Source organism: Geotrypetes seraphini, chromosome 6 (genome assembly GCF_902459505.1).
Source record: "Geotrypetes seraphini chromosome 6, aGeoSer1.1, whole genome shotgun sequence".
Classification (NCBI taxonomy): Eukaryota; Metazoa; Chordata; class Amphibia; order Gymnophiona; family Dermophiidae; genus Geotrypetes; species Geotrypetes seraphini.
Genome location: NC_047089.1, coordinates 46,139,712 through 46,155,683, shown reverse-complemented (window position 1 = coordinate 46,155,683; position 15,972 = coordinate 46,139,712). Strand labels below are relative to the sequence as shown.

The 15,972-nt window shown below is 43.7% G+C and overlaps 1 protein-coding gene across 5 annotated transcripts in view; it reads right to left on the bottom strand.

The window, feature by feature from the left end:
* Positions 1-10,892, bottom strand: part of CDK8 (cyclin dependent kinase 8) — a 146,557-nt gene extending 135,665 nt beyond the window's left edge. For 2 of the 5 annotated variants that reach the window (XM_033949371.1, XM_033949372.1), the window contains exon 1: positions 10,327-10,892. In XM_033949371.1, the coding sequence (XP_033805262.1) occupies positions 10,327-10,454 (128 nt within the window). In that variant the 5' untranslated portion in view covers positions 10,455-10,892. Of the gene's footprint in view, positions 1-9,897; positions 9,962-10,326 lie in introns of those variants that run through there. The other 3 variants (XM_033949374.1, XM_033949375.1, XM_033949376.1) reach the window with 3 other exon arrangements.
* Between the last annotated feature and the right edge of the window lie 5,080 nt (positions 10,893-15,972).

Genomic DNA, 15,972 nt, shown 5'->3' with positions numbered 1-15,972 from the left:
ATCACAGAAGCACGCAGGTATGTGCGCATGCGTGGCTAGGGTTTATATATATACACGTATCACATCTAATTTTCATCACAAACACATTAGCGAGACTATACACAATACATTAAAAAGTTGAGCTTGGGTTTGATAAAATAAACAGCATAATTTTGACTCTGTATTACATTTATTGAACCATACTTAAGAATATGGGTGTTGCATCCGTGACAACAGTGCTTTACACCATTGAGCCTCAACTGACTGTGATATGATAGCTAAGTAGAGTATACTTTAGCACATTACTAAGGTATGCTATGACAGAGGAATTAGAGACACAGGTGTAGGTCAGTGAGTAAAAGCACTATCTCGATCATCTGTAGGTTGTGAGTTCAAGTCCCGGCTTGTCTTTTACTTGTGGCATATCTACCTTCCAGGTGCACCTTGATGATGTCACAATGAGATCAGCATTGTGCTGCTTGCTATTTCCTCTTCCTGTGAACTGGAAGCCACATTCAGGTTGAATCTGTGTTTTGATTGTGTTTCTTGTTGTGAAGAATGAGCTGATAGTAGGAATGTTTTAAGACCAGGAGAGTGTTCTTTGGAGCAAGATATCACTTCTAAACTATCCTCTCTGAAATAATGTCTCTGGCAAATCGAGAGAAAGCTTATTGGATGAGTTAGGGTGCCTTTCCTGCCAGTCTTTGTGGAAGTTATACGAAGTTTATAAAAAGTCTATATGGTGTTCAAAGTCCTATCCTTTCCACTTCTAATAGGAGGTGAGTATGACATTCCTGTATAGCTTTCTGTGTAGCACACATCTACTGGTTCCCACCTTCCATTACTGATAATGTAAGTTCAACACCCACTCGGTACGTTTCATTTTCTAGTTTTCCTTTGAAACATAACATATTTCTTTTCCTTGTATTAATGGTAAATTGTACAATTCTGATACAGTGTTTTAGTTATGTTTTTCATCATCCTATACTTATCAATGCTGAATGTGTGATAATAAAGAGTATATATAAAGTATAATTTAAAAAAAAAAACAAATAACAAAAAACAAACCCGTACTCACGTCTATCACGGGTCCATGAAGGACGTCTATTTTGTGCGACGAGGGACGTCTATTTTGAGGGACGTCTATTTTGCGCGACGAGGGACGTCTATTTTGCGCACGTCTATTTTGCGGGACGTCTATCTCACGCCTAAATATAGTTAATTGTTATTTACGTTTACCGGACGTCCAAAGCACGCCTAAGTTAAACGTACTAATAGAGAATTTACTCCTAAGTGCACATGCGCACTTAAGGTTTTGCGATCCCTGCCACCGTGCTGTGTGACTCCAAGCCGAATTCTATTTCCGGCGTGTGAGGCGGCTTGCGGCGGTGGAGTCTGGCAGTTTGATTTGCCAATGTCGCTTACAGCCTGGGGCAGGGAGGGAGGCTTCGACTCGCTGCTCCTGTTTGCTTTAGGCCTTCCTCGCTGCCGGGTCCTGCTCCTGCCTTCACGCAAAAAGAAAGTAGGTGGGAACCGGAAGCGACAAAGGAACGAGGCAAGCAGGAGCAGCGAGTTGTGAATGCTGCGCTGCCGATGGCTGTGTGAGACCCAGGAGGGGAGGGAAGGGTGATGAGAAACGCTATTGATGGCTGGCCTACTGCAGGACAGAGGGAGCAGGAAGGGGGTGCTGCTGGATAGGGGGAGGTAGAGGGAAAGGAGAAGGGCTACTGCAGGACAGGGGGGGAGCAGGTAGGGGGTGCTGCTGCACAGGGAAGGATGGGAGGGAAGTGCTGCTACTGCACAGGGAAGTGGGGGGGGAGAGGGAAAGGTGGCTAGGGAGCAACCTTGCTGTGCTTTGGGGGGAGGGGTGTGCTGGGGGACAGTCTTGGTTTACTCTGGGGGGAGACAGAGAGAGACAGAGGGAAAGGCAGGCATGGCACCACAGAGAGAGATAGGCGGGCAGGCAGGCAGGGGGCCACGGAGAGAGATGGAGAGACAGGCAGGCAGTGGGCAAGAGCGAAAGACGAACGCACACAGAGGGACAGCGGGCAGGGAGAGAGACTGAGGGCAAGAGGGACAGATAGACAGGGGGCCAGGGAGAGAGAATGACGGACAGACAAGGGGCCAGAGAGACAGACGGCCGGCCGGCCAGAGGCCAAGGAGAGACAAAGAGAAAGGGACAGACAGACGGCTGGCGGCCAAGGAGAGAGGCGAGGAAGGGAAGACGGCGGCCAAGGAGAGAGAGAGAAAGAGGGAAAGACAGACAGCTCACACGGTAAGTTTTCATTAAATTTTGTGATCTGTTAAGTCTACACATCTATTTTAGCACCCGTTAATCTAACGGGCTTAAACACTAGTTTATTTTAAAATTGTTTCCACCATTTTGCACTGAAGTCAGGCTTACAGGTCTGTTTTCCCAGATCTCCCCTAGAACCCTTTAAAAAAAAAATTGACCTAACATTGGCCCTCCCTCCAATCTTCAGGTAGTACAGATGATTTTAGCGACAGGTTACAGATCACTAACAGCAGGTCAGCAATTTCATGTTTGACTTATTTTAGCACCCTGGGATGTATACCATCTGGTCCAGGCAATTTATCACTTTTTAACTTGTCGATTTGGCTTAGAACATCTTCCAGATTCACCGAGATTTCTTTCAGTTCCTCCGCATCATTACCCTTGAAAACCATTTCCGGTTCAGGTAGATCTCTTACATCTTCTTCCATAAAGACCGAAGCAAAGAATTCACATTAGTAGCGTAGTCCAAAAAAATCCAAAAACTTTCACTTAGCTGTGACGCCTTCAACCGCTAAAGGTCCAATTCCAAATAATTCCTTTAGCGGTTGAAGGCATCACAGATAAGTTTTTGGATTTTTTTTGGACTTGCTGTTTGGATGCGGTCTTATATTGAACTATTTAAGCCGTCTATTGGACTTGTCATTTTCTTTGAAACTGCCTCCCACCAAGTTTGAATTTCTCACAGTTTTTTCTTAATGACCTGCTTAGGTCGAAATTGGTGGGTTACATCAGTATGTGGAGTTTTTTCTGACCGATGATGACAGTGGGTTTACTTTGACACAGCTTTATGCTGTTTGTATGTCCCCTGTGTAACTTTGAGGTCTTTTTCTCCACTTGAGAGTGTGTGGGTGTCTCACCAGCCTTTTCCCATAATAGAAGAGAGTTGCTTTTTTAGATTATTTTCCAACTCTTTCCTGTAATTGAAATCACCCATTATACTGTTGCCCAATTCTCCAAATTTCCTAATCTCTGAAAACATTTCTCTGTCTGCTCATTTTGTCCCAGGGGATGGTAGTATAACCATACCTTTATATTCCTTCCCTTCACACTAGATGTTTTGACTCAGTTGGGGTTTCAGTGCATAGATAGACAATCTGCCTCACTCACCAGATCTTGTTCCATCTATTTTCTGTTTCCAAAGCTTAAAAGGAGTTTGAAATAGGTGACAAATTTCAAAGTATTTCAGTGACCAGAGTATTTTTGGGAAGGGTTACAGAAACTTCAGACCCGATGTGCCAAGTGTGTTGAACTTAGGGGTGAATATACAGAATAACTTGTAAGTTTCATGGCTCCAAGTCATTCCCTTCTTGGTTGGTCTGAGAACTTTTTAACACCCCCTCTTATCTTCTGAAATAATCAAAAGCTGCTGAAATAATCAAAAGCTAAAGTCAGAAAACTGTGAGACAAATATCTAAGTGATGAACTTGATCATCTGTGAAAGCAGGTTTCTGTGAAAGAAGGTAATAAAGAAGACTCCTGTTTCTGTAATTTCTTTCCATCCACTTGGTGAAATCACAGATAGCGACAATGGATGCATTATGGACAGCCCTGGAAAGTTTGCATCAGGTATGTGCTCCTCTTTTGTAACCATTTCATTGATCACAACCTTTATGTCACAAGATTTGAAAACTAATTTAAACCAGCAAGCTTCTCAAGATAACAATATAATTATTGGGAAATTCAGAAAACCTGGAAATTCTTAATAAGAATGTAAGATTTTACAGTATCCACAATTTTCTTCAAAGCCTTTCTGCATTCCACTCACTCCAAGAATCTGACATCGTCCCTAATGCCGAAACTAAAGCTGTACTGATTCTCGCTGGAGGCTACTGAGCAGTCTGCACCACCAAGCCAGAAATAACTCCTGGTTCCTCCTCAGACTGTGCCAATGAATCTCACAGTATTCTCGGAAGCTAGGCTCAGCAAAACTTCACTGTCAAAGTCAGTCTCCTTTCCGAGACCAACAGCCAATCCACCCAAAATAGAAGGTGTCACCAAAGATGCACGGTGATGAAGTAGTAAGAGCGGTAGAAGAAACTCCCCTCTGTTTCTCTCTATGCCTGTGGTCTCAAACTAATATCCTTTGATGGGCCACATTTTGGATTTGTAGGTACTTGGAGGGCCTCAGAAAAAATAGTTAATGTCTTATTAAAGAAATGACAATTTTGCATGAGGTAAAACTCTTTATAGCTCATAAATCTTTCCTTTTAGATAAGTCTTAATAATAATATTGTAATTTATAGCTAAAGAGACATATGATCAAGAAACTGTTTTATTTTACTTTGCAATTATGATAAGCATACCGAGGGCCTCAAAATAGTACCTGGCGGGCCGTATGTGGCCCCCAGGCCACTGCTCTATGCTTAGGTATCAACTAGAAAGGTCATTTGAGAAAAATCAAGGAAATATCCCAAGCAGTAGCAGGACCCTCCAGATCCACATCTCACTCCAACACTATCTTGGTTCCAGGCAGTACATTCCTAAGACTCTCAGGTTCACATCTGTGGTCTCTACTATTTAAGAGGGAGTGTCTATAACCATTTTTTTCTCTTAGTTGCTCCTTTCACCAAACAGCAGCCTAATGGCAGTATTCTATCACAATCCAATGATTTAATTTTGTGTTGATGTGTAGTGCTAATTATCCAAATGCTGAATATACAATTAGTGGATACAACATGTAGATACATTAGCATAAGAAAGAATAAGTGATCAATACAAAGGAAGCTAATAAAGTAGATAAGGCTGGTCTCTGATAAGACCGCTAACATACATGTTTTTTCATTGAACGTACGCATAGTTACTTTATAATAAAAATAACTTCCATCTTCAATCTTCTACCCTGCCCTAATAAAAAAAATTAATATCCTACCAATGTGGGAGCATTTTTAATGGGAATATGTATTGTGTAAATTAATATTGTCAAAACTGCACACCCAGAAACTAAGAGAGTAGAGGCAGTAGAAGTAGGGCTACTGGAATGACAAATACTCTAAGTCAGTGGTCTCAAACTCAAACCCTTTGCATGGCCACATTTTGGATTTGTAGGTACTTGGAAGGCCTCAGAAAAAATAGTTAATGTCTTATTAAAGAAATTACAATTTTGCATGAGGTAAAACTCTTTATAGTTTACAAATATTTCATTTTGGCTAAGTCTTAATAATAATATTATCATTTATAGCAGGGGTGCCCACACTTTTTGGGCTTATGAGCTACTTTTAAAATGACCAAGTCAAAATGATCTACCAACAATAAAATTTTTAAAAAACACAAAGCACACTGAAAGGCAGAGAAAATGTTAATTATCATTCATATTTCAGGGTTTTTTAAAAGAGGTCAAGGCAGATGACTCTATGCAATGTCACCTCAGTAACAACCATACAAAAATAGACAAACATACCCCCTCCCTTTTAACTAAACCACAATAGCAGTTTTTAGCGCAAGGAGCTGCGCTGAATGCTCCGCGCTGCTCTTGACGTTCATAGGCTCCCTGTGCTAAAAACCGCTATTGCGGTTTAGTAAAAGGGAGCCATAGTGCAAAATATAGACAGCAGATAAAAATTCTCAAAACAGACACATTTTGATCACTAAATTGAAAATAAAATCATTTTTCCTACCTTTGTTGTCTGGTGATTTCATGAGTCTCTGGTTGCACTTTCTTCATCTGACTGTGCATCCAATATTCCTTCCCTTCTTTCAGCCTCCTGTATGCTTCCTCTCTTCCAGACCTCATTCTCTCCCCCAACTTTTTTATTTTCTTTCTCCCTGCCCCCTTCTTTCTTTGTCTCCCTGCCCCCCCTTTCTTTCTTACTCCCTGCCCTCCCCCAAGCCACTAGGTTTGCCGCCGTCATCGGGGAACAGGCCCCCAAGCCACCGCTGCCCCAAGCTCCTCCTGCAGAAGCCTCGCGTTGACCAGTGTTCCGCTCCCTGTCAATTCTGATGTCGGAGAGGAAGTTCCGGGCCAGCCAGGCAGCGATTGGCTGGCCCAGAAATTCCTCTCCGACGTCAGAATTGATGTCGGGGAGCGGAACGCTGGTCAGCGCAAAGCTTCTGCAGGGAGAGCTTGGGGCGGCGGTGGGGGACGTTGGGGAGAGGAGGGCTGAACGGCCCAGTAGATCGGGACAGCAACACAAGTCTATCACGGAGACCGGGATGGGCTCCGCGATCGACTCGCATTGCCTCCCCGATCTACCAGTCGATCGCGATCGATGTATTGGGCACCCCCTGATTTATAGCTAAAGAGACATATAAATCAAAAAACTGTTTTATTTTACTTTTGTGATTATGATAAACATACCGAGTGCCTCAAAATAGTACCTGGCGGGCCACGAGTTTGACACCACTGCTCTAAGTGGTCCGTCTAGTGATGAAATCTAAGGATCTAAACATGTTTATGCACTAGAGAAGGCAACAGAGGCGAGACAGACAACTCAAAAGTAAAATTTCCCCTTATACCTGCATTAAAGTCTTTTTGGCTTGGGCTTCACTTTCATATTCCAGAGATTACCAACAACCAAACAAATGGGCCTGTTTACTAAAACTAGAGTATATTGGCATGACAGCATACATTAATTCATATACTAACTGTATGCCAAATTTGGAGGTGGGAGCAGGAACTGGGCATGGACTGCATATTACAATTAGCACACAGTACTTTACCGCACGCTTTCACTTGTGCAGTTAGCACAGGGCACTTAATGTTTCCTCAAGAGAAGTTATAAAATACAACTATGTTATTTGTGATTGCACTTAACACATCCCCTGCATCTCTCCAGACACCCACTGACATCTTTTATACATTCCCGTCCCCCCCAATATTCTTAAAAAGGTTTGCCTCCCAACCCCCTTCCACTCCTGATTACAACCCCTCAGCTTTTACTGTAAATCTCTATAATCTAGCATAGAGCAGGAGCGATACTCAGCCTCTCTCCTACCCGGGTCAAAAGCCCAGGATCAAAACTGCAGCTCTGAAACCCCCCTCCCCACCCGTCCAGTTATTGTGTCTTTGTACTACTGCTAGGGGTCAAGTTGCCAATAAGTTTGCACAGCCCTTATGTAGTACATTAGACCCTAGTACCACAAGACCACTACTAGGGATATGAGCTGTCACTTTGAGGCCAGCCCACCAAAAGGGCAAAAACAACTAGGGATCATTCCTGCTTCCAGCCAGGTAGCACTGTTGAAAGGGAAGAACAAGATGTTAGCAGGTGCAGGAGCTGAATTAAGTGCATTGCTGACAGCATGGATGCACTTCACCTGTTCCTTGCAGTAAATTCTGTGTGTGTAGTAACTGTATGGGCAGATGATGGTAATGCCAACAATTACTGCACAAATTTTCCACTTACTGTGCATTAGATTTTGCCCTTTATTTAACTTACCACATATTAATGTTTGCCCTTTAGTACACTTTAGTAAACAGGCTCAAAAAGCTAAATTCCGTATAAGGCAAACTTTCAGTGAATGGATGCTACAGTAGATATAAATAAAATAAGTCTACTAAAGCAAGCAGCTCTACATCCTCTCAAGGGAGTGAGAGATGTGCATTTAATGAATGACAGTAGTACTCTAAAGATGACTGTACACAGAAAGAAAAATAAAATCCTTTAAAATAAATAGATAAAGGCTCTGCAAAGAAGTTCATTTATAATATATCACCAACACAAATTAACAGGCAGACTCTTCTCAAAGTTCCAGGGTTTTATTATGAAGCTTATCAATTGTGGTGCACTTCATAAAGTCATATGTCCTGAAGCCATTTAGGATTAGGATAACTTCTTTTGAGTTTTATCAGGTTTGACAACAGTTTTGGAAGTGTACAAAGAAACAAGTTATTTTTATTGTGTTTGGCTCTAAAACAAAACAACCTAAATATCCATCTATTGCCAGCACGATGATACACAAACACACATACAGTGTTCTCTCCAGGATCTTTTGAATGGGTGCCACCACTCAGCTGATTTTTACTGACCACTTGGATAACTTAAGAAAAAAAATGTTATAATACTGTACAAGTCTCCCTTACCCAGCTGGCAAAAATTTCTGAAGAGAACACCAATATATGAAACCAGAGGAAAATATTATGTGGATCCTTTAATGGGAATATTACAATATCAGGCCGGTGAGGTAAATGCTCCAATGCTCATAGGAACTGAATGAGCACCTAGGCATTTGCCTTCCCAGCTCGCACTAAAACGCTATACAACAGTTTGATAAACTAGCAGAAAAATTACATATAAAAGATTACAATTCCACATTTTTGTCAGACCTGAGGTCAATTTTTAATAATTAAGCCTAGTGTCAGATTTTAAATAACAAATTTCAATACCATTAATTGTATAATCTTAAACCATTTTAATATTAAAAAAACATACTTAACATAATTCTAAAAAAAGGCAGTGCTTTGCCAATATTAACTCTGCATATCTTCCTTTACAGTAAACAATAAGACATCTGCTGACTTTTTCATTCAAGGAATTTAAACTGGTTTCTATGCCACAGTAGAAATTCCTGTATCTACAAAAACAGAACCCATGTAAGGTAAAAGTAAATAATTTACAAACTACTGGAAAAGCATACAATGGAACATTTTTAATCCAGATCACACAGACAGCTCCTCTCTAGCAGGGCATTTCCATTTGAAAGACCAATGCCCTGCTATTATTTTGAATTTTTAAATTCAAATATATTTAAAATAGACTTCTTACCACAATGCTACACAAAAGCTGATGCTTAAGGCATGTTAATGTATAGAAATTATGTATGTCCAATAAAATCATGTACTCTAAATGCCATTACAGAAGCTCATGACTCCCTAATCATTAGTAACAATATAGAAGCTTTCAATAAACAATAATACTTATCTATTGTTAAAGAGTCAGGTTCATGGCAGTTATAAAAGCTTATCCAAGAAATGTTAGCACATTCGGATATCAAATTCAGAGATAGTTCTGTTATACATTTCATAAAACAGCATTCATGGTAATAAACAATTCAAACTAGTCACAAAAGATCACCCAATTACAAAATTGGCAAGGTTTCAAGATAAAAACAGAGTCCAGACGTTAACAGCTATCATTTGAAAGATATAAAATATTGTCAATTAGTGAGACACTATGAAATGCGATATAAAACAAAGAAATGAGCAGTAAATTGTAGGTGTCCTAATGTGATCTATGGTGTAAGTAAGGTCTATTTTTTCATTATTTTTAGAATATATATTCGAAGACGTTTCAGCCTCAGTATGCTCACAACAAATAAACAACTGTTTACAGCTTGCCGGTGTCAATAGTATTCAGCAACAACTAAATCCTGTTGCTTCAAGAATCGATTTGCATCTCTTTGCTGCTCTACTACGGGCCTAACAAATATTCTTCCTTTACCATCCCAACGTCTCTAAGAATTGTTCCTTCATATGTTTAAATGTCTGGCTTTTTAAACAGTAGATTCACCCTTTGGCCCTGTGTGTCTGTCATAATAAGATTATAAGCTCTATCGGTCAGGGACTGTCTCTTGCGTGTTCAATGTATAGCGCTGCGTGTGTCTGGTAGGGCTGTTGTTGTAGTGCAATTTGCAAGGAAATAAATCGGGTTGTTTCTAAAGAGCTTTCTTGAACAAAAACTACTTACTTCCACTTTAAAACAATCAAGCCAAATACTTCCCGTGGAATCCCACTGCCACTCCTGTAACAGCCATTGCTCTTCAATCACACATTACTTCCGGAAAGCTAAAAGTCAACCCCAGATCTGTCCGTGTGCTGACCACCAAATTGAGAGATCTGTACTTACAGCCGCCACCCCCTCTCCCCCCCCCCCCCAAAAAAAAAAAATAAAAGCAAGTTCTGCAGGTGCATGAAGACTGAGCACAGCCTCCACCATCTCCCCAGCAGTTTTCATGGACCGGTAACAGGGCTCAGCCCAAAATAAGAAGACATGACATAAATTGCATACTGGGACAGAGGGAAGAAAGAGAAAACGCCCCCTCCGTGTCTCACCCCTCCTTCCATCGGCAGCCCTACAAATACCGGAAAGGCAGGGAGCCCCGGCCTTGTCACTCACCCGTCTTTCCTCTTGGCTTTATATACATGCCCATAAGTGCCTCGTCCAACTTTGCAGCCCTCGTATTCGAACAGGTCTTCCACCCTCTCCCGCTCACTCGTCAGCTTCACTTTAAAGTCATAGTCCATCTTCGGCGCCTGGAAGCCAGGGGCCCCTGCGCTCCGTCTTCGGCAAACCCAGCACCGGCCCAACGCCCCACAGCAGCATGTACGGGGACAGCGGCGACACCAGGACACTATGCGGCAGCTGGCTCAGCGCGGTCCCTCACAGGAGCTCCCGCTTTCACCGCCGTTACCACAGCTGCTCTGTTCAGCTCAGCTCCTGCCTCACACAACCGGTATCTCAGAGCCGCAGCGTAACACGGCACTGCAGCAAAGTGTCGCAAAGCGCACGGCCCCCCCAGCCGGCAGTGATAGCAGCACGTGGACCTTTCCACAGAGCGCGGGAGGGAGCGTCGGGTGCGCGCGTGGTTCACGTTGGGACTCGTGTCATTTGTTCTGTTGGGTTTAATGAATGTAACAAAAAACCAACAAGCAGGTTGGTAAAAATGTGTATTAATCTGGGCTAAACCTCCGGCATGCGGACGTGGCACTGGCTAGGGGCTCTTTATGGGCGCTCCCCACAGTCAGCAGTGCCGCAGCTTCCTTATGTTAGTGGTTTGTAAGATGAAACTCGGAGTTAGCGCTACTCTCTGCCCCCTACCGGTGGCTTGGAATGAAGTTACTTATAGTTGGTGTGAAAATTGCTGCTTGTTTAGGTGCCATCAGGGCAGGATTAACCAATAGGCCAAGTAGGCACGTGCCTAGAGCCCGAAATGGTCAGGTGGGACCGATGAAGGATGGCATCAACATTGTTTTTTTCCAAACGGCGATGGCCCCTCCAGCATTGATCGGCAACATGGGCCTACCCCTGACCAGCAATGCCATTCCCCCCCCCCCCCCCCCCCTGTCGACGCAAAGTACAACAAGCAAACAACGCGGGTAAGAAAGGCAACGGGAACTGTAATTTTGTAAGCGGTGCTGCTTGCCCAAAGCTTCCCTCTGACGCAGTTTCCTGTTTCTGCCTGGGTGCATGGTTGGGTGGGGTGGGGCAGGGGGCCCAGTGTACTTGTGTGCCTAGGGGCCCTCGATGAATTAATCCTGCCCTGGTTGTCATCGACTAGTGCTTGAGTCTTAGTGACTTGATGAGTTACAGATATAAAAGGAAATCAGTTTTGTGCTAGTGCAGTAAGGTTCTCCAACGTCATCCCAATGGTTTTCAACATGTCCAGCCAGTGGCGGAGGGAGGGAGGGTGGGTGGGAGGATTAGCTCTCCTCTCTGTCTCCAGCTCCTTCCCACTCCTGCCCCGCAGCGCATGCACCTTCAATTCCCCACCAACGTACCTCTAGCTCTTCCGCTGGCGAGCATCAGCTCCAACTTGCTCCTCACGTTGGCCTCAACGCTTCCCTCTGAAGTTATTTCCAGGTCCCATGACTAGGAAATGATGTCAGAGGGAGAACTGGTGCGGGCAGCAAGTTAGAGACACTGCTTGCACCGGGGAGCTAAACAGGTATGGGGAAAGGGAAGGGGGGGGCGCATCTGATTGCAGGTCACCCTCTTCACCTGGTTCCTTCAATCTTTCCAAACGATGTCTTTCTCTTTTGACATTATGACCAAAATAAGACAGTCCTAACTTTGTCATTTGGACTTGGAATGACATAGCCGATTTGATCTCTTCCAGAATTGATTTGTTAGTTCTTCTGGCAGTCCATGGCACCTATAAAATCCTTCTCCAACACCAAAGCTCAAATGTCAGTCAAAAGCTTTGCTGTAGTCAATGAAGCAAAAGTATAGGGGCTTTTGGTATTCTTTGTTCTTCTCCAATATCTATCTAACATTGGCAATAATGTCTCTTGTTCCTTGACCTTTTCTGAAACCAGCCTGAACTTCGGGTAGTTCTTGCTCAACATATGATTGTAGCCTTCGTTGCATTATTTTCAGCAATATTTTGCTGGCATGTGGAATAAATGCAATCATTCTGTAGTTGTTACACTCCTTGACATCACCTTTCTTTGGTATAGGTATGAACAGTGACAATCACAACTGGTTGCTTTATGCAATTTCAGAGAATGATTTGGGTAATGGTTTGTTTGTTTTTTCAGTTGTAATCAGGTATATTAGGTAGTTTTCTGTCCCAGGGGCTTATAATGTAGGTTTGGAGGTAGATTAAGTGACTTGCTCAATATCCCAAGGTTCTGCAGTGAGTGGGATTGGAGCCCTAAGTCTCTGCATGCCCTTCTATAATGCTACACCTCCAGTGCAGGTTCAGTGTGAACTGAAATGCTCTGCAATCAGAAATGGATGGACCCAATCATTTTTTTTCACTCTTGCCAAATAATAATGTTTTTGTAAGATTCCATCGAGCTGATATTGACCCAGTTGTCTTGAGCTGGTCACAGTCATCAGTCAGGTGGCTAATTCTTGATAGAAGGGCAAGTCATTGTATCAGTTCATCACATTCCCAATCTTTCTCCTTAGTGTTCACCTTCAGCTTTGCCAAGCATTATGTCTTTCTCTAATGACTTTTCTTTTTGCATGATATATCTGAAGTAGTGCTGCCCAATTCAGAGAAAAATATTTTGATTCGATTCAATTCACCCTGTTGAATCAATTTTTTGATTCGATTCACTGTTAATGACACAGCTTTTTAAGTTTAAACATTTTATTTAACCAAGGCAATATATCAAAAATTCCCAGCTTCCATCCCCAGCCCCCCAGACTCACCAGCCCCCCTTCTGATTCCCAGCTTCCATCCCCAGCCCCACAGACTCACCAGCCCCCCTTCCAATTCCCAGCTTCCATCCCCAGCCCCCAAGACTCACCAGCTCCCTGCCGATTCCCAGCTTCCATTCCCCAGCCCCAATACTCACCAGCCCCCCTGCCAATTCCCAGCTTCCATCCCCAGCCAAGACTCACCAGCCCCCCTGCTGATTCTCAGCCCTCCCTGCCGATTCTCAGCCCTCCCTGCCGATTCTCAGCCCTTCCTGCCGATTCTCAGCCCTTCCTGCCGATTCTCAGCCCTTCCTGCCGATTCTCAGCCCCCCTGCCGATTCTCAGTCCCCCCTGCCTATTCTCAGCCCCCTCTGCTGGTTCATATACTTACTCGACTGGATGTGGAATCGCGGAGAAGAGAGGAGAAATGCGGAGAGAGAGCCAGCAAAAAATACCATTTGTTTCTGAGGTCCGCTGCACGAGGTCTGCTCACTCCCCCCTCAACGCTCCCACGTTCTTTTGTTTCTTCTGATGTAACTTCCGGTTTCGCAAAACCGGAAGTTACATTAGATGGGAACAAGTCTGGTGGCCGGCGATGAAAAAAATAATGAACTTTAATCGGGGCTGAATTGGTGAATCCGGTTTTTCACAAAAACGAACCGATTCGAATCGATTCACCTGATTTGAATCGGGCAGCACTAATCTGAAGTATGAGAGCTGAAGTCTTGTCATTTGACCTTCCAAGAAAAATTTAGTTTTGATCTCCTCAATATTAGCTGATTTCTTTTTGGAGTGTGGGGGTGTGTGTCTGTGGTATACACGGTATTCTGCACCATCAACCATGCGTTCTGCTAGGGTTGAAGGCTTGAATGTGGAAACCTTCCCTGCCCCCCCCCCCCACATACAGTTTATTCCTGGTTGCAAAGTCACAGTGGAAGAGCAGGAGTATGTACGAGGGCTAATTGAAAAGTAATGAAACTGCCTCTGTTTTTCTTTCCAAGTAGACGTGGCAACTCTTCTATTGGTTCTTGTGAAGCTCATACATTAATGTTTCTGAACCTGCAGTTGGACTGTCGTAATCTTCATTGTTAGGTCACAGGGAGAGGAAGAACTTCATAACATTTCATCAAGACCAATGAGGAAAATATGCCTAAGAGCATGCCAGAGGTGTGTGATTGAATTTTGTGTTAAACTTGGAAAGTGCAGTAATGAAACTCTTGAAATGTTACGGCAAACATACGGTGGTGAAACGATTAACCATGCTGCAGTATTTTGGTGATGGAACACTTCAAAGAGGGTAATACGCGAGTGTCTAATGAAGTATGTTCTAGGAGGCCATCGATGCAAATGTCATGAAAACCCATTTGTGTAGAACCATGTGGAAGAAAAGACCACATAAGCCCTAGTCACCAGCAGCAGCAGTGCTCCCCTGTGACCCTTCCATCTCTCCCACCCATCCGAACCCTGACCGCGAGACCGAAATACAGTACCTTATAACAAACTGCATTGTCAGCAGCACAGGCCCCATTGCAGCTTTCTCATGCCGTGATCCTCTGCCGCGTTGCTGATTAGGTCATTTCAACAGGCTTGGCTGTAACATGAGTGTTAAAAACAGATTATGTAGTTATCCTGGTAAGTTCTTTTCCAGTAAATAGGTGAAACATTCTAGACAGATGGTTATTTTCCCTATAGCCGCATGCTATACAGAAGGAATCCACTCCGGATTTTTCACTCTGCCTCTGCTGTACTTCACTGGGTTCTCTAGCTCCACCTACAGTTAGTACCCAAGCAATGAGAGCCACCCAATACATGTAAAGTAGAGGCACCTGTAGCAACAGGCATAAACCAACAGTTCTGCTCAAGAATTAACAGCAATGTTAACTGCCAACACCCGGCTTCAAAAGAGCTCAGAAACAACTTCCATATAAAGCTGAGACATATATACAGATTCTTCCCAGCCCCCAAGGGCTGACGGGCTCCAATAATCAGCTTGGAGAAGCATAAACAGAGTAAAACAATAGACAGGTGCAGTAAGGACTGGGTGGGGGTCTAGAATGTCTTGTCTATCTACTGGAAAAGAGCGTACCAGGCTAAGTACAAAATCTCTTTTTCCATTGAAATAGGTGAGACATGATGGCATTTAAAGCAGATACTGGGTGGTGAGCTCCTCACTAGCGCTACTTCACAAGCCCTCTTTCCTTTAGAACGCGGCTTGCTTTTGATATCGCCGGCAGCTGTTTTTCCTGCCGGCGTTTGAATTTTTTCTTGTGGGCCCCGAATGGCACTGAGAGACCAGGTGCGGAACGAGACCCAAATGGGGAAAAGGAAGGGCGTAACCCGGCTGACTCCTCCAGTGACCGGGACTTCTAAGACTGGTGCAGACGACGCTGGATGGAGGACTCGCTCGCCAGTTGAGGGAGACGCCCCCGACTCTGGGAGGAACGCCGATTTCAGCAAACCTCAGTGATGATTGGGTTTCCCTTAGCCCTATCCAGGGGCGAAGTCTTGCCCAACCCGGAAGAAGCCCTGCAGAGAATGTGGCTAACCAGCTTATCCAGGAAAGTGGACTGCTGTCTAGCCCCGGAGGAGCAGTGGGAGGAGAAGGGGAGTGGTGGAAGAATATCCCACTGGAGCCCAGACATCGGCCTTCAAAGCAGACATAGGAAAAAATTCAACTTCTGTGACTAACATTCAGTTTGGACAGTTGACAAAGCCAGCAGTAGTGAATTTAGAGGAACTGTGGAGGGCTATTGAAATCATGGACTCTAACCTACAAAAGGCGATGACGAAATAAAAAAAACATGAAGAATAGATTATTCAAATAAAAAAGGTATAAATGGAGATTATCAAAGATATCTTATATAAAAAAAACTTGAATATATGGAAAATAACCAG